Source organism: Ailuropoda melanoleuca, chromosome 4, assembly GCF_002007445.2.
Source record: "Ailuropoda melanoleuca isolate Jingjing chromosome 4, ASM200744v2, whole genome shotgun sequence".
NCBI classification, from domain to species: Eukaryota; Metazoa; Chordata; class Mammalia; order Carnivora; family Ursidae; genus Ailuropoda; species Ailuropoda melanoleuca.
Window position 1 is genome coordinate 104,475,810 of NC_048221.1, and position 27,001 is coordinate 104,502,810.

At 39.2% G+C, this 27,001-nt stretch overlaps 1 protein-coding gene across 1 annotated transcript in view; it reads left to right on the top strand.

Moving 5' to 3' along the window:
* Window positions 1-7,519: 7,519 nt before the first annotated feature.
* DNAH6 (dynein axonemal heavy chain 6) overlaps window positions 7,520-27,001 on the top strand; it is a 207,358-nt gene continuing 187,876 nt past the window's right edge. The window contains 4 exon segments of the mRNA XM_034659452.1: window positions 7,520-7,643; window positions 8,827-9,059; window positions 19,009-19,185; window positions 22,950-23,209. Coding sequence (XP_034515343.1) covers window positions 8,835-9,059; window positions 19,009-19,185; window positions 22,950-23,209 — 662 coding nt within the window. The 5' untranslated portion in view covers window positions 7,520-7,643; window positions 8,827-8,834.

Genomic DNA, 27,001 nt, shown 5'->3' on the forward strand with positions numbered 1-27,001 from the left:
ACCTAACCACCTCCTGAAGGCCCCATCTCCAAATACCATCACACTGGGGGTTAGAGCTTCAACATATGCATTTTAGGGGGACACAAATATTCAGTCCATAACAAGGGTGAGAAGCTAAGATTAGATATTCAGGAATAAATGAAGATAAATAAATGAATAAATAAATAAATATTCACAGCAGGAGAACTGATCTAGGACGAAGCCAGGACTGGTTGCTTGTTCAGTTGTAAGAGTCCAGGACAGTAGTCAAGCCCTCCTGCCTGGGCAAACAGGCATCTGTTATGTGGTTAGGCACGAGTAACTAAGGCCTCACTGAGAAAGACAGGCTTGGAGACAAAGGCAGGACGGAGTGGACAGGCTGAGAGCAGGGGCACCCCCTACAGCCAAACTGAGGGAAGAGCTGTCTCTGCTGAAGGATGTGGTCCTAGGAGAAGGGCCTGGGAGGGACAGAAATCTGACCCCACTGGGAGCACAGACCCCATCCCCCTCAGCCCAGGGCTCCCGTGGTGGTCTCTCTCAGCTCAGGACAACATCAGCAGTCACATGCGAAAGACCTGAAGCCCTGGGACCATCAGCATTGATTTGTTTGCTCGATCTAGCTTCTCTATTATTCACCATTTAACAAAGATCCTGACTAATGTCTGATTTCCAGGAAGAAAAAGGAGCCATTAATAGAATTTCTAGATAAAGGAATGTCATTTTCCTACTATGCTCATTGTGTCACACCATGTCTAGAAACTCCCTTGCAGTTCCAAAAGCCATTTTTAGTGTAGAATTACTAGGCATTCTGCAAACATATCCTACATAGACTAAGGAGACTGGAAGATCAGGAGGGAGGGATTCAAAGAAGGAAGATTAAAGGAAGAACATTTCTGCCTTCCAATATTTGAAAAGATCATGGGGGCAGTTTGCAGAACTGGCAAGAAAGTAGATTTCGTCATCTACTTAAAAAAGAATTTTCAGACAATTAGAACTTTCCAACCCTGGCATAGAAGTCATACATTTCCTGTAACTGGAACTGATAAAAAAGTGACAAACCTGCCTTTCAGACACCATTCCTGTCTTGTGTATCCAGTGGACCTATTGGACACCCATTCACTTCTCTTCAACAGCACTACTCAGATTTGATATGCAATGAACCACCTGGGAATTATTAAAATGCAGACCAATCCGGAGGTGTGGGGCAGGACCTGAGATTCTGCATATCTAACAAGCTCCCAGGTGATGCCAAGGCTGCTGGTCTGTGCATCACACCTTAAATAGCAAGGCCCTGTGGCTGAGGCTCTCGGACTTATTGTCCATTGGAGTCACCTGGGAAAGGGGCACTAGGGGAAAAGGTAATGATGCCTGGGTCTCTCACTCAGAGAGTTTAATTAGCATGAGTCTGGCCTGGGCATCAGGAGTTTTCAAAGCTCTCCAAGTGGTCCCAAGACACAGCTAAGTTTAAAGACCACTGCTCTTAGCCTTTCAAAATCATTCAACACTAGCTCAGAGATTATTTCTGCCAAGATCTTTAATTGAAATGCAATTATCTGCGGTTAGCCAGGTCTTCTTACTTACGCATAGTTAACCCAGCGTCAACATTTTGGAGGGAAAATGTAGTAATTATTAATTCCCACCATATGTGGGACATTAGACCACAGAATACCTCAAGTCCCTTCTGAATCTAAGATAACTATGGCGCGAATTCAAAATCTGTGATTCGAAACCTCCTTTGGCAGTACATCCATTTAACCACAAGGTGGTGATAAAGTAACAAAATGTGATCCAACCAATCTCTCAGAAACCTGGGCTCCTGTGACCTACGCTTGCAGAGCATGTAGTTTCCAACTCTGAGAGACCACTGGTCACAGAGACCACTGGTCACAGATTCATTTGAGAATCTAACAGCTTTCGACAAACATACACCCACCAATGTGAATGCAGTTTTAAGCAGTTCACAGACCCTGAAATTAAACTTCAGCCAAGGCTAAAGATGAGTTCCTCCCTCCCACCTCATCTCCCCATATAAATTTTAGGCAGCCTCTAGCTCTCGTACCTCCACCCATCTCAGCAGCTGACCCACCTCCTGCTTCAGAGAGAAGAAGAAGAAATCAGAGCCAAATCCACCAATTTACCTAAGCCACTCCCACGTTCCTTCCATCTGTGTGGAATGAGGTGCCTTGTCTTTTTGCAGAAAGCCAAATCCTCCACCAGCACTCCTAATCTTTGCCTTGGCCTCCAGGTAGGTTCATGGTACCTCCACTCTATGTTCTTATATTTTCTTGTGCTAATTTTAAAATAACTCTCATTTTTCTCAATACCAAAACAGTTATGGTTTTTATTTTTAAATATACAGAAAAGCAAAGGGCATAACAGAAAATACCAGTAAATCTCATAAACATTTATGTCTTTATTCCAGATGGTTGCTGTTTATATACATTCTGTGCTTATAAAAATATGATCATGTTATGCAAACTGTTTGAGACCTGACTAACTTAATATAATTGAACATCTTTTAATCTTCATACATTTTCACCGGCAGATATTGTTCTTAACCAAACATGTTCATTTGATTCATCTATAAGGGATTTTTAAGCATATATTTGGATGTCAATTACTGAGATTCTTATTTACCAGGTCTGGTGTGAAGCCTGGAAATACGTATATTTAGAAAGCCTTACTTGTTCTTTTGAAATGTAACACTAGGAATATAATTTTTAATTCAATTTTATTGAGTTATAATTTACATATACTAAAATGCACATATTCTAAGATTTACAGTTCAGTGAGTTTTGACAAGCTTATGTACCTCTATAACCACCCAAATAACCAAGATATAAAACATTTCCATCACTCCAAAAAATTTCTTTGTTCCCCTTGCCAATCCTCTACCCCAGTCCTAGCTCCAGGAAACAACCGATCTACTTCCTGTCACTACAAATTAGATTTATCTTTCCTAGAGATTCATGTAATTGTAATTAGACAATAGGTACTCTTTTGTGTCTGTCTTATTTTGCTCAGTCTACTGTTTTGTTTTTAAAGATTTTATTTATTTATTTGACAGAGAGAAAGACAGCCAGCTAGAGAGGGAACACAAGCAGGGGGAGTGGGAGAGGAAGAAGCAGGCTCCCAGCAGAGGAGACTGATGCGGGGCTCGATCCCAGGACTCTGGGATCACACGCTGAGCCGAAGGCAGCCGTTTAACAACTGAGCCACCCAGGCGCCCCTCAGTCTACTGTTTTTCAAATTCAGCCAATGTTGCATGCACCAACAGCTTGTCCCTTTCTATTGGTGGGTAGAATTCCAAGTATGGATGTACCAAAATTTGCCTATCTACTCAGTTGCTGGTGGACATTTGGGTTGTTTTCCAGGCTTTGGCTATTACAAATAAAGCTTCTAGGAACATTCATGTACAAGTCTTTCATTTCTCTTGGGAAATACTCAGGAATTGAATGCCTGAGTCATGTGGTGACTGTTTTCCCATTTACTTGGCAATTTACTGGCTGTATACCCTTGGGAGAGTAACTTTACCTCTCTGAAACTTGATTGTAAATGGGATTATCAACCCAGAATTTTAAACCCAGAATTCTCTACCACAGGCTATTAGGGAATATTTGGAACAATAAAAACAAGTTGGCGAGTTGGCTTTTTATAAGCTTAGAAAATTAGGAGAGTATTATGTTTTTATGAGTAGACATAACTATAATTTAGCAGTAAAAGCATTATTGAATAACGAGAGGTCTACTATTAGGATAAAAAGCAAGGAGGGAGCTGTTAGGGGTGATAAGTCTATCTGGGCAATCTAGCAGAATGTGCCTTTAGAATTGGGGCCACAGACCCAATGACCATCCTTGGAAAGCCACATGGCTCCTAGCTTTCATACTCTCCCCACCCCTTGGCATGCTGCCCACCTCCCTATAATAAGGCCCCTCTCTTTCTAGGTCTGCTGATCCTCACTGTGAACTCCAGGCTGTGTTTGCTGTGTGCAGCAATGCTCTTCCATACAGGGGAGATGTTTGGATCTCAACTTGCACAGGCCACCAATCAGGTCCTCAAATGAATAAAACAAATCGTCCAGATCCTCTAGGCTGCATTCTGCACTCCCCAAAGCTCTCTTAGAGACCAGCTACTATAGCTGGGATATTTCTCCCACCTCTCTTGAATCTGTAGGCTGACTTACCCACCAGTCCCATGCCCAGCTCACTAACAGGATTCTCCTCCTTGCTTCTTTGGCACCATCACTGGTCATCATCTGGTCTTAGACTTTCAGCCTAACCTTTTCAGAGCTACCTGGCCCCTAACTTCCTGCTTTTTAAGAAAATATCCCCAAAAAAGACTTGTTACTGTGCATAAAGCACTACCATTTATTTGTCTGCCTCCTTTTACATGTGTTTGACCTACAAATTCTAAAAGACAGATTGATTGATTTATTTTTTTTTTAAAGATTTTATTTATTTATTCGACAGAGATAGAGACAGCCAGCGAGAGAGGGAACACAAGCAGGGGGAGTGGGAGAGGAAGAAGCAGGCTCCCATCGGAGGAGCCTGATGTGGGGCTCGATCCTGCAACGCCGGGATCACGCCCTGAGCCGAAGGCAGACGCCCAACCGCTGTGCCACCCAGGCGCCCCAAGACAGATTGATTTATAAAGAAGTCTGCTCAAGTTCAAAACTTCAGAGAAATTGGTTTTATACTGGGTGATTTTATGAGGTTGTGAAAAACATCCTGAATTAAGCAAAGGCATCCTGCTCCTTGAGAGACTTGGTGAGCAGTGGTTCGAAAGCAGGGGAGATAAACAAGAGTGCTCTGCCCAGATCCAGGGTCCCATCTCAGCACTGGCTCTGCTACCCATGTTCTACTTTTATTTCTTTAAACAACCACAGTCCTCAGTGATGCAGGTTCCTTTCTACTTCTGGTTTCATTTCATTGTTTTTTCGGCCCCTGAAGGTTCCCTTATTTCTGTAATCTCTGCAGTGCAGTTAAAATAATGTGCCTTGGAGTTGATCCATATACATGAGTATTTTGCTTCTGGAATTTTTTAGAATACAGTCCAATATAGCCAGTAGTAGAATTCCCTGACTCAATATTCTTGCTCTAGAATCTTATAGAAATTTGACTATTTAAGTTGATGGATCTGAATTTGTATCTCAGCGTGGCCACTTACTACCTCTAAGTGATTTGGGTAAGTCGTGTAATCTTTTTAAACCTCAATATCCCTGGGGCATCTGGGTGGTTCAGTCGGTTAAGCGTCTGCCTTCGGCTCAGGTCATGATCCCGGGGTCCTGGGATCAAGCCCCGCAACGGGCTCCCTGCTGCGGGGGGAGAATCTGCTCCTCCCTCTCCCTCTGCCTGCCTCTCCCCCTGCTTGTGCTCTTTCTCTCTGTCAAATAAAATCTTTTAAAAAAAATCCTCAATATCCCTATTAGTGGAACAGGTACAATGATACCTCTAAAATAACAGAAAGTTGTTGCAATGATTAATATTATGGTGATAAGTACTTCACAAAGGGCCCAGAATATAAATCTTAACTGAATGCCCAACAAATTTTAACCATTTTTACTTTTACTGTTAAAGATGTGACCTTTTATAACCTAATTCTTATAAATCTTTCATGGCTCTTCAGCTATGGAATGAAAATTTCAGTTTTGTTGGAATTTTTTGAGAGAACAAATGCAAAATACCTAACATAGTACCTGGCACATAGAGAGCAGCCAATAAATCATAAGGATTATTATCTATAGTAACTATGAAAAAAATCAACAGGGTACACATAAAATGCTTTGTCTGCACTAATTTAGTAAATATTAAGTTGATAATAAAGATGATATCTTGCCACATTAAGAAATAAGCTTGGAGAGATTTGATGAGTAGCTTCTAATATACCAATACGTTTACTAAACTCTATGTGTCAATGTCTTCTACCCCTCACTTTCCTTGGCTCTTAGAATGCTCTCTGCTGCATAAGGTAACATTAGAATACAATTACCTTCATCAACTAAAAAAAAAATTCTGGGACTAAGAAGCAATGGCCTTTGTCTCTACTACGGAAATGTTGAAGGGAACAGATTATTCACTGCACATCTGAAATGAAATTCATTTTATAAATGTGTCTAACACTGCATATTATTCTGATTTTATGTTTTGATGTATTGGATTGGCTTTAATTTTTTTAATTACTAGTTTATATAAATTATTATATTTTATTGGCTCTGATTGGCTTAATGTGTACCTTTTATCTCTGGTGAATTAGTATTTATGCTTACATTTGAGTTGTTTTTGAATTGTTTCTAAACTGAAGTTACTCCCTTGATGTTTCCAGTATCTGACTAGGGATTAGGAGATCTGTATTCTAAATTTTGTCTCTGCCATGACTAGCTGCCTAACCTGGAGTAAATTACTCGCTCGCGCTCTCTCTCTCTCTGGGTCTCAGTTCTTTTATTAACCAAATAGAGGAGCTGGATTAAGTGATCCGCAATCTCCATCCCAGCTCTATTGATATGTGATTCTCTACCCTATAGGTGGTGTCCTATCTAGCATGTAAAATACCTACTTGAATATATTAAGATTGAGAAAATGCGGGTTGTCTGATAGGTCAAGCACTTCATATAGGATTTGGCATTCAAGGCAAGAAACAAATATCAAAGTTAAAAAAAAAAAAAAAGAGGGACCAAAAAGCACAAAAGAAGATGATGAGTTCCAGCAGTGATTATGTCATTTTGGAGGAGAGGCTGAAAACCAGGACTCTGCCATCTGGTGTAACATATCCTCAAGGCAGGTGAAAGGGTTGCTTCCCCTGATCACTAACTGGGATAAGACATCTTCAGTAAGCAACCTGCATCGGGCTTCGATGGGGTCGGCTCCACAAAGCATTAGCAGCAATCGTTTGGGGACTTAATTAGGTGGGCCTAAACGCCAGGAACAAGATCCAGAGTCTGCTTTGGTAAGGAGAGCGCGAGACCAAGAAATACGGGCTCATGCTGTGCCTGACACTAGGTTATTTTCCACGTGGAAGAGAACATTAGTTGAAAGGACACGGTGGGGTTGGAGAGGAAGAACAGCCCACATTCCTTCCTTACTCCCGGGAGGAGGCTGGTGGGTGGTGGGTGGGCACAGAAATGCTGGATGGTCGCTCCCCTGCACCTTTCGAGAGCGGAACCGAACTGTCTATACAAGACATCTCCCTCTCTGGAGATTCTTGATTCTTCTAACTAGAGAAAGTTAGATTAAAGGAACCGTCAAGTCAGTCTCGTGCCTCATGAAGGGAAACAGACTGCCGTAGGAGAAGGGAGGGAGCAAACACAGCTAGTCACCTCCTTTCACTGCCCTGCCTACCGGCCTAAACAGCAGTGGTCAGTCGCCGGCACCGAGGAGCGACCACTCAGGTCCAGTGGGTGTTCTCCACCAACCAGCGGCGTAGAAATGTTTCGGAGGCATTGATTGGTTCAATTGGCCGGCGGGCTCAGGGACTCAGAGCTGCGGTTGGCTGAGGTGTTGCCGTGGCGACAGGTCCCGCACAGGCGCATTGCAAGTCGGTAGAGGCCGGGTGGCTGCTAGGCAACAGCAAACATTCTGGACTACAGTCAACTTTCTACTACCAGACCTGGTTTTGCTGTCTCTGGAGACCCTCGGCAGCGGTAGCTGTGGCTGCCCAAGGCTGACTTGGTGAGTCCTGAGGCATAGAGCTGTGGGACTGGACTCCGACTTCTAGGCCAGGAAGTCCGCTTGGCTTTCGGAGCACGTAAGGATAAGGCTCAGAGAAGCAGAGAAAGTCAGTGGAAAAGCATTCAGTGGCCTTTTACTACCTACTTATCATTTTAGAGGGGTGGAAAGTGAGAAATAGAGGTGTCAGGAGATTTGTGGAAGATCTCCCACGGAGTGATCAGATCTGGACTGCGCTAATCAATATGGTAGCCACTAGTGGCGAGTCTGAGTTGAGATCTCTAAATGTGAAGTCGAAGATGTAGTAACAAACAATGAAATAAAACATTAATAAGTTTTATATTGATTACACGTTGAAATGAGAATGTTTTGGATACGTTAAATAAAGCACATTGTTAAAATTTATTTTAACAATCCTTTTTTTGGGTTTTTTAATATGGCTACTTGGAAAATTAGAATTGCAGAGGAGATTCTGATGGGCCAGCACAGATCTAGACTAAAACCCAGGCCTGCCGACACCTGTTTCAACACCGTATGTGCTATGGTATTATTTTGAAGGAAAGTGTTTCCACCCATCTGGTGGGGTGGGATTGTGAGTGGTGGAGGATGCAAGACCACTACTAGAGGCTCATAGTTCTAGTGTTATGAATCAGAATGTGCATTTTAACAATTTCCTCATGCATATGAGAGCTCCAGGAGCAGTGTTTTAGGATTTAGTCCTCAACTCCTATTTTTCCCTTTGGTTGTTTCTTGTTTCAGTTTTGGGTTTTGGAGTACCTAGGCTGTATTTCTCAGATTGCCTGCATTAAAATTACCTGCATTTTGAACAAGCTCCCCTGGAGATATTTTGCATACCGAAGCATGAAAAACATTGATCTCAATACTAATTACAATTCTTTTCATCCTTCCAAATCTAGACCAGTATGGTCCCCAAATAAGTGACATCTGCAACATCCAATAACTTGTTAGAAATGCAAACTCCTGGATGCCAGCTACTTGAAGGCCAGGCATTTTCATTTCTCTGATTCAAATCCTTAGTTTGGAAGAAATGGGTAACTTTGTGGGTTTTCTTTAGAGGTGAGCAAATTCAGCACTCCTTAGCTCTTAAGTCACTTCCACTAGTCCCATTTCCCCAGTTCTTATGCTCTACTTTTCATTTTTCTTTTGCTGGCCCTACTCTTTGCAGGAGTGAGAATGGCTTTTCACACCTCAGAGAAAGATATCGAACTGAAAAATATTGAAGAGCTGGTGGAAAACCCTGCCCTTGCAAGACTGAACAGTATAACAGCAAAGGGAAGACTGAGTTTTGTAGTACCCACAGAAAATGAATCTGACACACAATTCCTGACGTTTAGCCATATTACCAAAGCTCAAGAGAGAACGAGAAAACGACAGCAGCCTATAAAACTAGAGCCTCTGGTAAGTTCAAAAACCAGCACTTAACCACTTTTAGCTGCACAGGAGGCTGAAAAATTTCTATGGGGGATGGTCATTTCCAGACTCTTAATTGACAAAGAAGGGATGAAAGCCTAAAAGTTTGTTTATGAAGCTGTAAACACTGTAAACATTTGTTAAAAAAAAAAAAACAACTGAGTTGTAGGCACTGTTCAAGGTGGGGGGATACAGTTGTGAACAAAGTTTTCTAGTGGATAAATCCTCTCTAGGATTATGTACAATACAAGTAATTATGTAAGTTGTAAGGCTCTTTGAGATATTACAGTACCATTTAATATTGGTACCTCAGGAAGAGTAATATATATGTTATATACATATAGTTATATCAATTTATTACTTTTAAAGTAAATGCCTATTGTCCTGAAAATTTTTATGCATGTCTGAAAATACTTAATTTTAAGAATCCATTTGTGCTCTTGGATAATTCTAAATCCATGGAAAGGAGCAGTGAATGTGCATAAAGTAAAAAGTGAAAGTTATCACTCCCACCCTGGGACATTACTTACTGCTGTTAGCGGTTGCCCTGTAGGCTGTTTATATGTTTACTCAAGTGTGCGCGCGCACGCGCACGTAAAAACATATATAACTCTAAAATAAGATTATACAATACATGCTGATTTTCAAAGTGAAGCAAACATACAGAAATTTTTCCAATCCATGCATAATGAGCTATCTTTTCTAACAGTGGCTCCGTATTTTGTTGCATGGGTGTGCCATAATAGAGTATCCATTAACTGGGGTTCTATTGATGGCAGTTCAGCTTATCTGCTACTTGTTTTGTTATTGTTTTTTATTTTGTGATTACAGATAATGCTGCATCGAATGGCCTTGCCCTTGTACATATAAAGATGGATTCCTAGAAGTGTCATTGTATAGGTCATAGACTTCTGTACCTTTTTAATTTTGAAAAATATTGCTCAATTGCAGTTGAGATTTAGCCAGTTTAGCTTTCTACCTACAGCGTAGAAGAAGGCCCATTTGGGGCACCTGGGTGGCTCAGTCGAGTAAGCATCTGCCTTCGCTCAGGTCATGATCCTGGGGTCCTGGGATCGCTCCCTGCTCAGCGGAGAGCCTGCTTCTCCCCTTCCCCTCACCCTGCTCATGCTCTCTCTCGCTCTCACTCTCTCTCTCAAGTAAATAAATAAAATCTTAAAAAAAAGAAGAAGAAGGCCCATTTGCCCACATCTTCACTAAACCTGACATTCAGTTCTTTTATTTTTGCTAGACTGATAGGTTAAAATGGCATCACATTCTTGTAATTTGCATCTTATTAGTAAAGCGTATTTTCATTCATTCATTGGCATATTACTATTTTGTGGATTCTGTTCATAACCTTTGGCCACTTTAAAATTAGATTGTTGGGGCACCTGGCTGGCTCAGCGGGTGGAGCGTGCAACTCTTGATCTCAGGGTTGGGAGTTCAGGCCCGTGTTGGGTGTAGAGTTTGCTTAAAAATAAAATCTTAAAAAAAAAATCAGATTGTTTACCTTTTTCCCTATCAATTTATGAGTTTTAAATATATATATATTCTGAAGATTAACCCTTATTCCAATGTTTCTCAAACTTCAGTACTCATTCCTTTTGAAGGAAGACATTCCTGAGCTTCCATAGTTCTGATTTGTTCTTTTAATTTTAGGTTACTTTATGGCGCTGACCTCTGCTGTCTCTTCTAGGGAGTTCATTCCGTGGGCCTCTACTACATGTGTGGGGCATCAGGGCCTTCCTATCATTTTTCTCCCATGGACTTAGTATGAAAGCTTTTACATTTATTTCTCTGTAGCATATTTACCTTCACTTGGAAAAAGTATAACATTAACCCTTTATGATTAAAGCTGTTCTACTTGTCTTCAGTGCAATTAATTCATGCTTAATGAATGTTTATTATGTACCCACTATGCACCAGGCTTTGGGCCATGCTCTGGGAATATGGCAATGAACAAAGCAGACAAGATTTCTGTTGACATTCTAGTAACCCTAAATAAATAGACTGAATAATGTTATGTAATGATAGGTGTTATTAAGAAAATAATACAGGGGCGCCTGGGTGGCACAGCGGTTAAGCGTCTGCCTTCGGCTCAGGGCGTGATCCTGGCGTTATGGGATCGAGCCCCACATCAGGCTCCTCTGCTATGAGCCTGCTTCTTCCTCTCCCACTCCCCCTGCTTGTGTTCCCTCTCTCGCTGCCTGTCTCTATCTTTGTCGAATAAATAAATAAAATCTTTAAAAAAAAAAAAAAAAGAAAATAATACAGGGAATGTGGTGGACACAAATGGCAGACTACGTTAGGTTGTGTGACTACAAGGGTCTCCTTAAGATGTCATCTGAACAAGTCCCAGACTATAGCCCATATCACCTGCCACACACGTGAATGGACAAGCCATCAGCTGAGTCCAGTCCCCAGCCTTTGAGCTGTCTCAGCTAATGCTCTGATGGAGCAGAGGCAAGCTGTCCCCAGTGAGTTCTGCCTAAATTGTAGATTTTTGAGCAAAATAAATGGAAATGTTTTTTAAGTCATTAAGTTTGGGGCTGTTTGTTAGGCACTAATAGATGACTAGAGCAGTATAACCAATCCATGAATATGGTAATTCATACAGTATTAAAAATAATAAGGAATAGGGGCGCCTGGGTGGCACAGCGGTTAAGCGTCTGCCTTCGGCTCAGGGCGTGATCCCGGCGTTATGGGATCGAGCCCCACATCAGGCTCTTCCGCTATGAGCCTGCTTCTTCCTCTCCCACTCCCCCTGCTTGTGTTCCCTCTCTCGCTGGCTGTCTCTATCTCTGTCAAATAAATAAATAAAATTAAAAAAATAATAATAAGGAATAAAGTGAAAACTATCTGAATTTCCATCATGCAGAAAGTAGCTTTGTATTCAAGTGACTGATTTCATGGGCATGGGTATCTGTGGTTTGATTTGCTCATATAGAGTTAATACTGTGGTCTGTTCTTTTTATGATTGCTACCCCTTCTCTTTTCCCCTCCCCTTCATTTTCCTCTTCTCCTCTTCCTACCCCTTCCCCCTCATTCCTCCTTTCTCTCCCTTCCTCCTTCCCACCCACTTTCTCTCTTCTGTTCTTCTTTCACATTTTTTCCTTGCAATTCTCCCATCTCAGAGCCTCTCGTCTATGGTATCTAAGGTTAACAGCAATCTAGTGTATACCCCTTCTTGCCTTTCTCCACACTCAGTTTTATACAAATGGATAAACACACACAAAACACATATTTAGACTGTTGGACATTTGTCTTAAAACATATTATAAATATAAATATAGTACTTTACATGTTGCTTTTTACACTTAAATATACATTGTAGGACTTCCTCAAGATCAGATGATATTTCTTTTTTTAGAGAGAGAAAGTGCGAGTGTGTGTCAGGGGAGGTGGGGGGGCAGCATGGGGTGTGGAGGGACAGAGAGAATCCCAAATAGGCCCCACACCTGGTGCACCATACCCAGCCTGGAACCTGACATCAGGCTCAGTCTCACAATACTGAGATCATGACCTGAGCCGAAGTCAAGAGTCAGAGGCTTAACTGAGTGAGCCACCCAGAGAGGCCCTTTGGATGATATTTCTGTAACATTCTTTTTAATGGTTGCCTACCCCATTAAAGTATCGCATTGCATGAATATTCCATAATTTATTAAATCATTCTCTTTTGGCACATTTGTTTTGCAAATATTTACAGTGGTGCAGCAAAATCATTGTATTATCCATCCTGACTGGTGCTTATATTCTTGTGGGATAGAGTTCTATGATTGGTATTATTGGGTTAAAGAGAAAAAATGTATCTATGTAATTTTATTTGATTCACACACATTTTACTTGGGGACCAGTTTCTCAAACCAGTGCCTATGTGATGCCTAAATTAAATCTCACTTTCACCCTTTCCTAGGTTTTCCTGCCTTTTACTGCCTGATTAGAAGGGCTGAAACTCTACCCTCACACCACCTACTGCTAATCATCTCTCCCTGCAATAAGTGTTAAGGGGTCCTGTTCTTATCGGAATTGCAGTGTTCTCTTTGTATTGGACTTTCGTTTTCTCTCCATTGACCACGAGTTTATACTCATTCTGTTGACAGCATTTCCCCACATTTTCTTCCATTTTACTCTTCTTTGTTTTTGTACTTTACATTTACAGCTTTAATTCATGTGAACTTTTAAATCTGATGTGAGGAAAGAGACTAACTTCATTTTCTTCAAAATGTTTGGCTAGCACCAAGTTTTTCCCACTAAATTAAAACACCACCTTTATCATGTACAAAATTCTCATATCTGGTGAGGCCTATTTACAGATTTTTGATTCTTTTCTCTACTGATCTAACCACAGTGGCTTTGTGGCATTTTTTTGTTAAGTAGAAGGCAACTGCTTCCTCACTGTTCTTATTTTTTATATATTCTCTGTTTTAGATAGTTATCCTTCCATATAAACTTTAAAATTTGTCCTTCTTAGATGAGTAATAAAATGTACAGAAGTTGCCCAGTTAAAGTCTATTTTCTCTCACTGTCCCTCATCCATCCAGCTTCTTTCTCTGGAGGCAACCAATCCAATGGTAAGCATGTGTTGTGTATGCTTTCAGAGATGTAGTCTGCTGTATAAGCCTAAACTAGCACACTAAACAAATTCTGCCCCTTGCTTTCTTCATTTAATACATAACTTGGAGATCATTTCATATCAGTTCAAAAAGGTTTTTTATATCAATGTTCTTCATAGCTCATGATACCCGACTATAGATGAATGTGCCATGATTTATTTAGCAAGCTCCAAATTTATAGATTACTAGGTTTTTAAAATAGTAATTTTTTGACAACAGTGTTACAGTGAATAATCTTGTACATGTGTCATCTCATACATGTAAGCTTCTATCTGTAGGCAGACTTCCTAGAGATGGGATTGCCAACTCAAAACATATGTACGCTTGTAATTTTGGTTAGTAAATTTTGTTGCTTCAGTAATAGAAGAAAAATGCTATCTCAGAGTAGTTTTAATTTAAATTTCTTTTTTGAATAAGATTGAACATCTTTTCATATGTTTAGGAGTTATTGTTTTTCTGGGGCGCCTGGGTGGCACAGCGGTTAAGCGTCTGCCTTTGGCTCAGGGCGTGATACCAGCCTTATGGGATCGAGCTCCATGTCAGGCTCTTCTGCTATGAGCCTGCTTCTTCGTCTCCCACTCCCCCTGCTTGTGTTCCCTCTCTCGCTGGCTGTCTCTCTCTGTCGAATAAATAAATAAAATCTTTAAAAAAAAAAAGGAGTTATTGTTTTTCTGTTTGTGAACTATATGGATCTTCATGTCTTATTTTCTAATTGGGTAGTTGGTATTTTTCTTATTGATTTGCATGATCTCTTCATATATTAGGAAATAAACCCCTTATCTGCGATAAGCATGATAAAAGTTTCAAGTTTTGTTTTAGTTCCTAATTTTTATGTAATTGAGTAATTTATGTCTTCTGAGTTTTATGTAATACTTAGGCCCTACATTTAGCAAGATTGTATAGATTATCTAGTGATGTCATAGATACTTTTCTTTAAAAATTACCTTAAGAGTATTTTGATTACTTTTGTTATTTTACATTTAAATATTTGATCTATTAAGAATTTTTGCCAGTGTAATGAATGAGAAGATCCAACGTTTTCCCTAATAACTACCCAGTTATGTCATTATTATTTATTGAATAATATAATTTTCCTAAAATTATCACCTTTATTATAGACTCAGTTCCCTTTTATATTTTGGGATCCATTACTGGATTTTCTTTCTTTTTTTTTTTTTTAAGATTTTATTTATTTATTTGTTTGACAGAGAGAGAGGCAGCAAGAGAGGGAACACAAGTAGGGGGAGTGGGAGAGGGAGAAGCAGGCTTCCCGCTAAGCAGGGAGCCCGATGCAGGGCTCGATCTCAGCATTCTGAGATCATGACCTGAGCCGAAGGCAGATGCTTAACAGCTGAGCCACCCAGGCGCCCCCCCCCCATTGCTGGACTTTCTATACTGATTCATTGATATGTTTTCCTATTCATGTGTCCAAAATATACAGTTTTAATTATTGTAGTTTTATAACATTTTAATATCTGGCAGGGCTGGTCTTCATTGATCACTCTTCCCACCTCCCCCAGAACTTTTGTGGCTATTCTTTTTAATTTATTTTTATGTATTAAATTTAGGTTCAGGGGCGCCTGGGTGGCAGAGCGGTTAAGCCGTCTGCCTTCGGCTCAGGGCATGATCCCAGCGTTATGGGATCGAGCCCCACATCAGGCTCCTCCGCTATGAGCCTGCTTCTTCCTCTCCCACTCCCTGCTTGTGTTCCCTCTCTCGCTGGCTGTCTCTATCTCTGTCGAATAAATAAATAAAATCTTTAAAAAAATAATAAATTTAGATTCAGATTGTTTATCCGGGACATCCTGTCAGGATCAAATTAAATTTATAGATTAACTTAAAATTGACTTTTATTATAATTAATTTTCAATTCAAGAACAAAATAGAATTTTATCTGTTTGCTTTTTCTTCCATGACCATCATGAGTGTTTTAAAGTCTTCTTCATATGACTTTTACTTATTCCGTATTAAGTTTATGAACAGGTTTTATTTCTGGATGCTGATTTTGTGCTAGTTTTTTGTTCATTCTCTCAGGTGTTTCAGGCAAACAATAAAATCATCTGATAGTAATGACACTTTTGCCAACTTCTTTCCGATTTTTATATTCATACTGTGTCTTTGGACTATTGCGTTGGCTAATACCTGGAGAATATTAGAAATGACAGTGGGGACAATAGACATTTTTTGTTTTTCTCCTGAGATTAGTAGGAATGTTTCTAAGTCTTCCTCCTTTAAGCATGATATTAGCCATTGAGATTTTTTAGGAAGTATCTGTCCTTTCTTGATTAATGTTTTTATCAAAAATAGATTTTTATTAAAAAAATCATAAATAGGAACACCTAGCTGGCTCAGCCAGAAGAGCATGCTACTCTTGATCTCAGGGTCACGAGTTTGAGCCCCGTGTTGGGTGCGGAGATTACATAAACAAACATAAACTTTAACAAAGTCAAATAGACTTTTATCAAAAATAGTTGAATTTTATCAAATGCTTTTTTGACATATATGGAGATGAGCATGTGATTTTTCCCACAATTAGCATTTGGCATTTCCTTATACTTCTGCAGGTTTTGTTTTTCATTCCCTGTGAGATATTATAGTTTGCTATAATAAAGTCCTGTGTTTTTCTTGTTAAATTGTTAAATATTTCAACCTTAGTTTTTTATTGTGATCCGGTTTCTGTTTATTTTTAAAACAGAGAAAAGCAAATGGATTTTGTATGTTTACTTTGTAACCAGAAACCTCACCAATACTCTTAAATCCTTACAGTTACTTTAGTAGTTAGGCTTTTATTTTTAATGTATGTAGTAAATATCATTGATAGATAATTTTGCCTTTCTTTCCTAGTGTTTACAGCAGTTACTTTATTTTTTAGATTAGGAGTCACTATGGCCTATGGGTCAAATCCAGTCCTACAACCTGTTTTTATAAATAATGTTTTATTGGATCACAGTGGTAACCATTTACTTTCGTATCATCTAAGGCTGCTTTGCTGGTGCGATGGTAGAGTAGTTGTGACAGAGACCATCTGGCCCACAAAGCACAACATATTTACTGTCTGGTCCTTTACAGAAAAAGTTTACCGATCCCTGTTCTAGATGCTTCCGTTTGAGAACTGAAAAATGAAGTTGGTAGTGAAAATAGTGATAGCGATCTTGTTCTTGATTTTCGTACTGGCTTTAGGTTTTTACTATTTAGGGTGATTGAGGTTTGCTGCTGATTTTGCTGAATAGTTATATTAAGAAGTTTTCCTCTGGGGGCGCCTGGGTGGCTCAGTTGTTAAGCGTCTGCCTTCAGCTCAGGTCATGATCCCAGAGGATTCTGGGATTGAGCCCCACGTCGGGCTCCCTGCTCAGCGGGAAGACTGCTTCTCCCTCTCCCATTCCCCCTGCTCATGTTCCCTCTCTCGCTGCCTCTCTCTGTCAAATAAATAATTAAAATCTTAAAAAAAAAAGTTTTCCTCTGTTTCTATTTTATTATTATGAAAATTTCAAATATACAAAAAAGTACAAAGAGAAATATAGTAAATAAGTATGTGTATCCCAAGTTAATAATATTGAATTTTGCTTAGTTTGAGTCAATATCTATTTTTAAAGGAATGTTACAGATATATTTCAAATACCTTTTATACCCCATTTTAGTCTCAATGCCCTTTCTCCTTGCTTGGAGATGATCACTACTATGGTTAATGTGAATCTATCTAATTTTTTGTATTTTTGCCAGTTTGTTTGAGAAATTCAATTTCTCCCAACATTTTACTGTAAAAAGTTTCAAATATACAGAAAAGTTGAAATAATTATAAAATGAATACTTATATACCATCTACCTAGATTCAAAAATTGTTAATATTTTGCCATATTTGCTTTCTTTCTCTTTCTATATGTACATATATGCTTGTTGCTTTGTTATTTAAAAATAAAGTGTAAGGGACTTCTTGAAGCTGAAATGAAAGGGGACTATAATTAGTAACAGGAAAACATGAAAGTATAAATCTCACTGGTAAAGGTGAATATACAGTAAAATTCAGAATGATCTAATGTAAAGGTGGTCGATTAATCACTTATTTATAAAGCTAGTTGAAGGTTAAAAGACAAAAGTAGTAAAAATATAGCTGTAATATTTTGTTGTGAATACACAAGATAAAAAGATATAAATTGTGATATTAAATGTTGACGGGGGTTCCCTTTTCTCCACATTCTCACAAACACTTGTTTCTTGTCTTTTTGATAATAGCCATTCTGACAGGTATAAGGTGGTATCTCATTATGGTTTTGATTTGCATTTCTCTGATGATTAGTGATGTTGAGCATCTTTTCAACTGCTTGCTGGCCATCTGTATGTCTTCTTTAGAAAAAATGTCTGTACAGATCCTCTGCCCATTTTTTAATTGGATTATTTTGTTTTTGCTATTGAGTTCTATGAGTTCTCTTTATATTTTGGGTCTTCACCCCTATCACTATATGATTTGCAAATACTTTCTCCCACTTGTTGATGGTTTCATTTGCCGTGCAGAAACTTTTATCCCACTTCATACCTTGTGATTCTGGTCTGTGTTTCTTTTCCACACTGTTATACAGCTGAGATCCTCTCGCCTCCATCTATGTAGTTTTTCCCTTTCTTCAGTGAGTGGCTCAAGCGAGATTTTTAGCCAAAACCAAATGTAATTTACACACACTTGAAAGCTTAACAGCTGATTCCTCTGCTTACTCCCAAGGTTTTTTTCTCACTCCAGTTGTGAGAAATTAGCTATCATGCTAAAAATCATAATGCTTAGAAACTTAAAGCCATTATGGGGAATTCCTTGCATTAGTGTATCATGTTGAATGCTGGATTTTATTGCATTAATCTGAAATTTGATCAGCCTTATATAATGCCACAATTTCTCTTATTTATTTGTTTATTTTTGGCACAATTTCTTTTGGATCTTCAATCAGTTATAGCTATGGGAATTGATTAATGACTTTTGGGTAGAATGCAAGGATTGTACAGTTCTTCCCACAATAACTGTTGTAGTGAATGGTGGGGGTTTGTAATGCACAATTACTGGATATGTGATTTCATGCTTCTGAGCCTTTTGTGTCAGAATGTTACTCCTAGAAGTACTCATTGGTAATTAAGGGACAGAATTAATAGAAGCCAAATAGAAAAGTCTTAGTCTAGTGATAGACCATGGCCCCATCATGGTGATAACTACCACAATGATTGTGACTTCAATAGGAAATTAGTACAGAGAGATCAATTTCCAACAGGAGTAGTGTCCAAAGTGAAGAATAAGACAAGTTCATGTCAGTATTAAAAAGATTAACATGTCTCTTTATTCCCCAAAGCCTGTGCTAAAAGTCTACCAAGATCATAAGAGACCAGAATACATATATGAGCAGAACCGACTTCGGTTAATCACTTCTGGAATCCTAAAAGCTCCAAGAAGCACTGAAGAAAGAGGTTCTGCCAAAGTGTCTATTCAGTTTCCTGAACACCAAGGTCCTATGGTGAAGAAGAAACAGGTATGCCATTGAAGTATGTAATTGAGCCTTTCACTTTAATTTTCGTTTCCAATAGCATTGCTAACATGCTTTAAACTCATAAGAATAGTTGCAAGACTTTTCTCTATGAGGTTGCACAATACATTTGGGGAATACCATACTTCTCAGTTCTTATTCCAAGAAACTTAGACAGTAGAGGAAAATCATAAAGGAAAACTTGCAGCATCGATTCAGCGTCCTCTGATCTCTTGCATATTAAAAGAAAACATACTAGTGTTTTAAATTTTATTTTACCATTTATGAAATTTTCATCATTATTACCCAGAATGACAATCTTTGAAGACCTTGGAGAAAGGCAATAAAATAGAAACTAAACCAGCTAGAAAGACAACTTCTGTAATTGGTGAGCTGTAGTGTGGGAAGCTGCCTTGAAAGGAATAAGTGAATTGTAGCTCTGGGGAGAAAGCGCCAGAGTGCAGCTTTCTATAAATACTTGTAGATAACTAAACGGAATAGAAGAAGATGTGGACACACCCATGATAAAAATGCCAATAGAGCTGAGAATTCTCTGAGCTTTTTATGGAGAGGATCCTTCGAGACCTGTTAAACATTTCAGTGCTAGTGTCTTTCAGGCTTTGGGCTAGAGTACTAGAGAGGAAGAGATGGAGACAGATTCCATCCTTGAAGACTGCAGAATCTGATGGTGGGTAGAAGGACAAGTGAACACTCAAACTCAGTGGAGTGTGATCAGAGCTCTCGTTGGTCATTTAAGGTGCAAAACTGTGGCAAACTGAACAGAAGGGAATGCTTGCACCTGGTGGTGAGGGGAAGGGTCCGTGGAAAAAATGCCACTGTAGGGAATGGCACTAGGCTGGGAGGAATGAATGGAAAGTTAATAAGGCAGATCAGGTGGGAGAGTGGTGGGTTTGAGAAGCTGGCTGGATGGAGGCTCACTGTGGGTGTGGGTGAGATCACCCTCAAAGAATATTACATGATCAACTGTATGAAATTATAAAGCATCAGTTATTTTCGTTTCTGTGAAGTAGGAAAGGAGAACAAGCTATCTTAAGTAGGGCCAAGAAAGTTCTGACTGCCCATAAATTAGTTTATTTGGTATGAAGTGGGCATCATGATCTTGAATTTAGAGGAGAGGAATGAAATTGTGTGCATCTGAGATGAAGGGAGGGGGCTAAAAGGGAATGTTAAATTGTGTGTTATGCTTGGTTGTAGCTGTAACTAAGTGAAGAATTCAGGAAGAGCTAGGGATTATAGGGAAATGTACAGGAAAGGGGATATTCCATATAAAAGGAGAAGGGTATTCTGAGAAGAGGGTCATTTTGGGGAGATATTGATTTCTCAGAATGACTTTAGAATGGAAATGTACCAATGAAGATTCCCTGGGAGATAAAAGAAGGCAGTTGGAGGCATTGCTTCTGGTAATTAAGGAAGATTGACTTAACAAATTGGACTGGACATCCATCATAGAGAACACTACAGGTGTTCTATACTTTATAAATAAATGCTTCCTGGGGCACCTCGTGGCTCAATAGGTTAAGCATCTGTCTTCTCCTCAGGTCATGATCTCAGGGTCCTGGGATTGAGCCCTGTGTCAGGCTCAGTGGGGAGTCTGCTTCTCCCTCTCTCTCTGCCCCTACCCCCACTTGTGCACCTGCTCAAGTGCGTGCTCTCTCTCTCTCTCTCTCAAATAAATAAAATCTTTAAATACATACATACTTCCTTCATTCTCTTTCCACCACCCCCACAAAATCTGAACTTATCTGGCTGCTTAAATTGAATCACATTTTTGCACTGAGTTACATAACTGGAAATAAGTACTCAGATGAAAATATATAGGCTTATTGTTGAAGAAATCTTCTACTTAGAAGGCAGCAAAATTTTTGGAAGGATATAATAAAGGAAACACATGCATTTTCTGTTAAAATATTAATACTGTAGTCCCATAAAAATATTTAAGTTGACTACAGCCCTTGTTGAAATATTGGAACAAGACAATGTGTATTTTCTCTGGTGTAGGGGTGTTTAGTTTGGCCTATTCTTTTACATAAGAAAACAGTGTTGTTGCTGCTGTCCCTGGCCATTAAGTAAAAAAAACCACATTGTATCTTTTGAGTTCAAAGATGTATTTTCTTTAGCTCTAAACTCTACAGGATTTTTGTCTGAAACTCTTATTCAGTGGGGTTTATTTAATGAGAGATGGAGAGTGATGGAATCTGTGAATACAAACTTTCTGGGACATTGTTCCATAGAGCTTGTGGTAATCAATCTCTCATAGAAATGGCAACCCCGGGGTGCCTGGATGGCTCAGTCGTGTAAGTGTCTGCCTTCGGCTCAGGTCATGATCCCAGGGTCCTTGGATCAAGCCCCTTGGATCAGGTCCTCAGTGGGGAGCCTGCTTCTCCCTCTGCCTCTCCCCCTGCTTGTGCTCTCTTATTCTCTCTGTCAAATAGATAAATAAATAAAATCTTTAAAAAAGAGAGAAAGAAATGGCAGCCTCTGTTAGTTATCCTAACAGGCAATAAAGATATCATTTATATATTTACATCAATTATTCAACAAAGCAGTTCTGTGATAGTGATTCTTTCGTCTTAATGCCGATTGCTTCTTTACTGGTGAGACCAGGTGATGACTGTTGGAGTTAGCGTCAAATTTCCTGAAACATGTAATCAACCTCCTCCGCAGGAGGGGGGTGGGTGTACGATGCTGCCCCAGAGTTTGCTGGGCAGGAACAAAGGAGTGTGATGGCCCTGAGAGCACGGACAGTGGAACTGGGGGAGTAGAGCAAAGTTCAAGTGTGTGAACACCGTGGGAACGGGAACGTAGCTTTGGTGCTCCAGGGGTGGTCCACAGCATCCGCAGATCCTGGGAACGGGTTAGAGACGTGAGACTGTGGACTCTAGGAAATAAACTGAAGGCTTCAGAGGGGAGGTGGGTGGGGGATTGGGATAGGCCGGTGATGGGTATTAAGGAGGGCACATATTGCATGGAGCACATATGCAAATAATGAATCATGGAACATTACATCAAAAACTAAGGATGTACTGTATGGTGACTAACATAACATAATCAAAAATTATTATTAAAAAAGTAAATTAAAAAAATGTAAAAAAAAAAAAAAGACTGTGTCCCTTAACTGTTTAAAAAAAACAAACGTGGATCTCACGCTCCACCCCAGACTGACAGACAGAATCTGCATTTTAGCAGAACATCTAGGTAATTCACATGCACATTTAAATGTGAGAAGCACTGGTTTACAGAACAGGCAATCATGAGTTTGTAACGTGTATGCTTCTCCAAGGCTGTTATTATATAATGATCCCCAATACTCAATGTAACCACCCCTTACATTCACTAAAAAGAAGTTTATTATGAGCTATGATAACAGCTGTTTAGGATTTCACTCACTGAAAAGCATTAAGGTTCTCAGAACTAGATGAGGAGATCGAGGGGAGAGACCACAGTCAAGATAGACGCAACCCCGGAGAGCTGGTAGTATTTTGATGTGATAAATAGAGTTAAAAGAGAGAAGTTGGAAATGGGAGCAATGCTGGGGGATTTGGGAAAGAGGATGGACACCTGGATAAGGAGTACTGGGAAGGAATATATCCCTGCCTTATAATAATCTGAATTTTTCTGCTCAAAAAGTTTGCCTTTGAACCCAAACATCTCAAGCAGTATGGTAATTAATGCTTGAGGTAATACTTTGTCATTTTATAATACTTTGTTTTTTGGAAAAACTCATATTTTTAAAAATTGGCTTTGTTTAGATCCCGCAGTCCTCTACTGAGATGTTCGCTCCCTCCCCTAAACTGTCACGTACCGGTATTGGAAGAAGAGGCCTCTATGGGACGAGTTCCTCGGCGTACCCTAAGTACATTTTCCATGACCGGGAAGAAGTCATTAAAGCCAACATTCGTAATCCTTTGCAAATCATTAAAATAATACGTGAAAATGAACATCTTGGATTTCTTTATATGATCCCTGCCGTGCCAAGGTCTTCCATTGAATACGATACATATAATCTCAAGTGAGTTCTCTTTTATAAAATGATGTATTCAACAGTAAAAGTTTCAGTTAAGATTGCAAATGTTATCCATAACTGACTGGGCATTAATGATAAATGTCAAATATAATTTTGGTTATCATCTGATGACAAATGAACCTTAATCACAACGTTATTTATTTTTTCCATGTATCTTTCCTTTACTTGTAGACCTTATTTTACAGAGTAGTGCATTGTTGTGCTTCTTCTATGTTTATATTATATAATGTCATCTATTTTTAATCAGTATTCCAAAGATAGTTTTGATATTTTGTAATTACTGAGAAAAGAAGATGGCAATGTATAAAAAGTAGGTACATGATTTGCTATACATGTTATTTCAACTTTCCTTAGTAGAGCTAAGGATTTTTTTAGAAATAAAAAGAGCTTGATAACTTAAGGTATTTATATAGATTAATAATACATACATATACTCTTGATTATTACTAAACACATCTGTTGTTGAAATAATTAGAAGAATCATACAAATGTGAGTCTGTGAATTGCTTTTTTTAAAAAGATTTTATTTATTTGAGAGAGGGATAGCGACAGAGATAGAGAGAGCACAAGTGGGGAGGAGAGGGAGAAGCAGGCTCCCCGCTGAGCAGGGAGTGAGACAGGGCTCCATACCAGGACCCTGGGATCATGACCTGAGCCCAAGGCAGACGCTTAACCGACGGAGCCACCCACACATCCCTATGAATTGCTTTAAAGTTCAGCACAACAGGTAGTGGAATCTAAAGATGGCACTAGCTTTCCTCCATTGTTGTTTAGTTGGGTTGACAACAGTTGTTGAGACAGTCTTTCCTGGGAAGGTGATAGTAGTTTAGCTTTACCACCAAATTCCCATTCTCTGCTGCATGGGAAGGTAAAAGAACTCCTAAGAATTCTCTTATTCTTCCTTATGCAGCACTGTAGCTTTGACTGAGTCAGGTAACACTGAAGACAGCTCTTCTTCTGGGCAAAAGAGAGAATGAAGAATAACATTTTAATCAAATTTTTAAATAGTAGATTTATTATAAATCTGAAAGAGCTTAGAGTGAGAAATAATTTGAAGAAAGAACAGAGATGCTTGTAAGAATCCAATCATTTGGCAAAATGTATGGATTGCCCACTCTGTAGCGTGAACTGTTGTAGGTAGTAGAGATACATTATTGAACCATCCAGATCAAAATTGCTGACTTCATGGAGCTTACATTTTAGCAGAAGGAGACAATGATAAACACAGTATCTGAGTAAATTACAGAGAACGCTAGATGGTGCTAAGTATTAGAGAAAAAAGGGAGTAGAGTGAAGGAGATTGGGAGTTCTGGAGAAGAAGTTGTGAATTAACTGGGATGTCAGGGTACGCCTCATTGACAAGCTGCCATTTGAATAAGGACTGGAAGGAGAAGGAGTGAATGATGTGGTGGCGGGGGGTGGGGGAGAGCATTCCAGACAGCAGGAAAGTGAATACAGATATCCCAAGGCAGGAGCATACCTGGCATATTCAAGAAGAAAAGAGAAGGCTCGTGTGACCACAGTAGAGTGAATGAGAGCTAGGGAATAGATCATGAAGGGGCTTGCCAGCCATGGTATGAACATTAGCTTTTACTCAGAAAAGTGGAGAACCATGGACAGACTTCAAGTAGATAAGTGTTATGATCTGAGTTACATTTTGTAAAGGACTGCTCTGATTGCTGTGTAGAGATTAGACTTTTGAGAAGCAAGAGTTAAAACAGGAAGACCAATTTGAAGGCTGTAACTATTCAGGTGAGAGATGAACCAGGTGGAGGTGATGAGAAGTGGGAAATAATTTGAAGGTCAAGCCAACAGGATGTTTTTATGGACTATATGCCAGGTGGACAAGCAGGAGTCCAGAGATGAGTCCAGGATGACTTTCATGGTCTGTTGACTGAGCAAGAAGAGTTGCTATTGTCTGAGACATGGAAGATTGGATGGAACAGATTTGTTGGGGGAAAAAAGGAGTTTGGGTTTGGACCTGCTAATTTTGGGATGCCAAAGATAGAAGAGAAGTGAGATGGTAGATGAAAGGAGAATTGGGGTTGAGTGAGGTTTGTTTTTTTTTTTTTTTTAAGATGAAGAATTAACATAGAATTTAAAGCCCTTTATGTAAGAGAAAAAAAAATCCCTTTAATAGTATTGCCATCCCCACCGCTACCTTACTAGTTCTTTATAAGATTTTGGAGAAGAGGTTATGGAGCTTAAATGGTGACTGATTGGCAAAAATGGTTTATTTGCTGATATTTAATACTTCTTGATTAATATGTGAAATGTTTTCATAGCTTTCTCTTATTTAAAAAAATCATCTAATAATCCAGATGTCAAGAAGTGCCATTTGTGATAATTCATTCCCAGTTATGAAAGGGTTCAAATTTTGCCAAATGTAAAGTGATTTTCATCTATTTACTAGTACAAGACAAAGTATGAAAGATGAATATGGAAACTGTGCTTTTGTCCAGTTCAGGAAACTAATGGTATTTCTAGACTAATGAGCACTTCTACTTGGGGAACTGAGTTGATGTTTTATAAACTTCTTTGGACTGATAGCCGTGATGTTTAATGGGAATATGCAATGTCTCATTTAAGAAGACAGAGTTGGAATCATAGTTTATTTTATTATGTGTTGGGGTTGATGTTAATTTTTCCTCCCTGGCCTGAACTCCAAATACCAGAAACCTTATGAAAAGACAATCATTTGGGAGGTCCAAACTTGGAAGCAGCTAAATTGGAAGTTAAAAATAGGAAATACTGGGTCAACGAGACAAAGACATGTTAAACTGAACTCCTTTTAAAAGTAATGTGATAAAATATAATGCCTTTGCTTATTTTTCAAGTGTAGCAAAATACATCAGACATGCAGTTCTACAATGTTTATCTCTACCACGATACCTCCAAGTGAGAAAATAGTTCCTTTTATCAAATTTATTCTAAAATATCAACTTAGTGCTATGTGTTAGGCGTAACAGTTTTGTCAGGAATAAGCTTTAAGGAATAAGCTTTAAATATGTTGGAATATCAGCCTGAGTGAGTACACAAGTATATGCTGCATGTTCTCTTGCCCAGCAAGGGGTCATAGTGGTGACTCTGGTCAGCTCTGGTGTGATAAAAAGGAAACTAGGTAAAGGATCAGGAACCAGGGAGATCATGAAGAGCACAGAGAACAGAGAATGGAATTGATCAAAACAAAATAATCCTGTTTTGTCAGGACTTAGACCTTGAACAGAGTGACTTTAATTGAAGGGTAGACATGAGCTATGGGGGAAGACTGCTGGCTAGAGAGTTGTATGAGAGCACACTTTGTATGAGAGCACACCAAAGTGAATCCCCATATTTTGCATATCATAAAAAATGATCTATTGGTGTTTACTATGTTCTAGGCAAAGTATGTATATTAGATCATTTAATCCTGTAAGATAGATACTGTAAGATAGATACAATCATTATCTCTATTTTATAAATGAGTTTCAAAATGGTTAAGTTACTTATCCTCATGGTCCAACCATGTTGTTGCAAGTGGCAGGATTTCTTTCTTTTTTTTTTTTTTTTTAGGGCTGAGTGAGGTATGTGTGTGTGAGTGAGGTACGTGAGATACACACACACACGCAAACACACACACACATACCACATCTTCTTTATCTTCTTTAATGGACACTCTGGGTTGCTTTCATATCTTGGCTATTATAAATAATGCTGCAGTTAACATAGGGGCACATATATCTCTTTGAATTAGTGTTTTTGTTTTCTTCGGGTAGATACCCAGTAGTGGAATTGCTG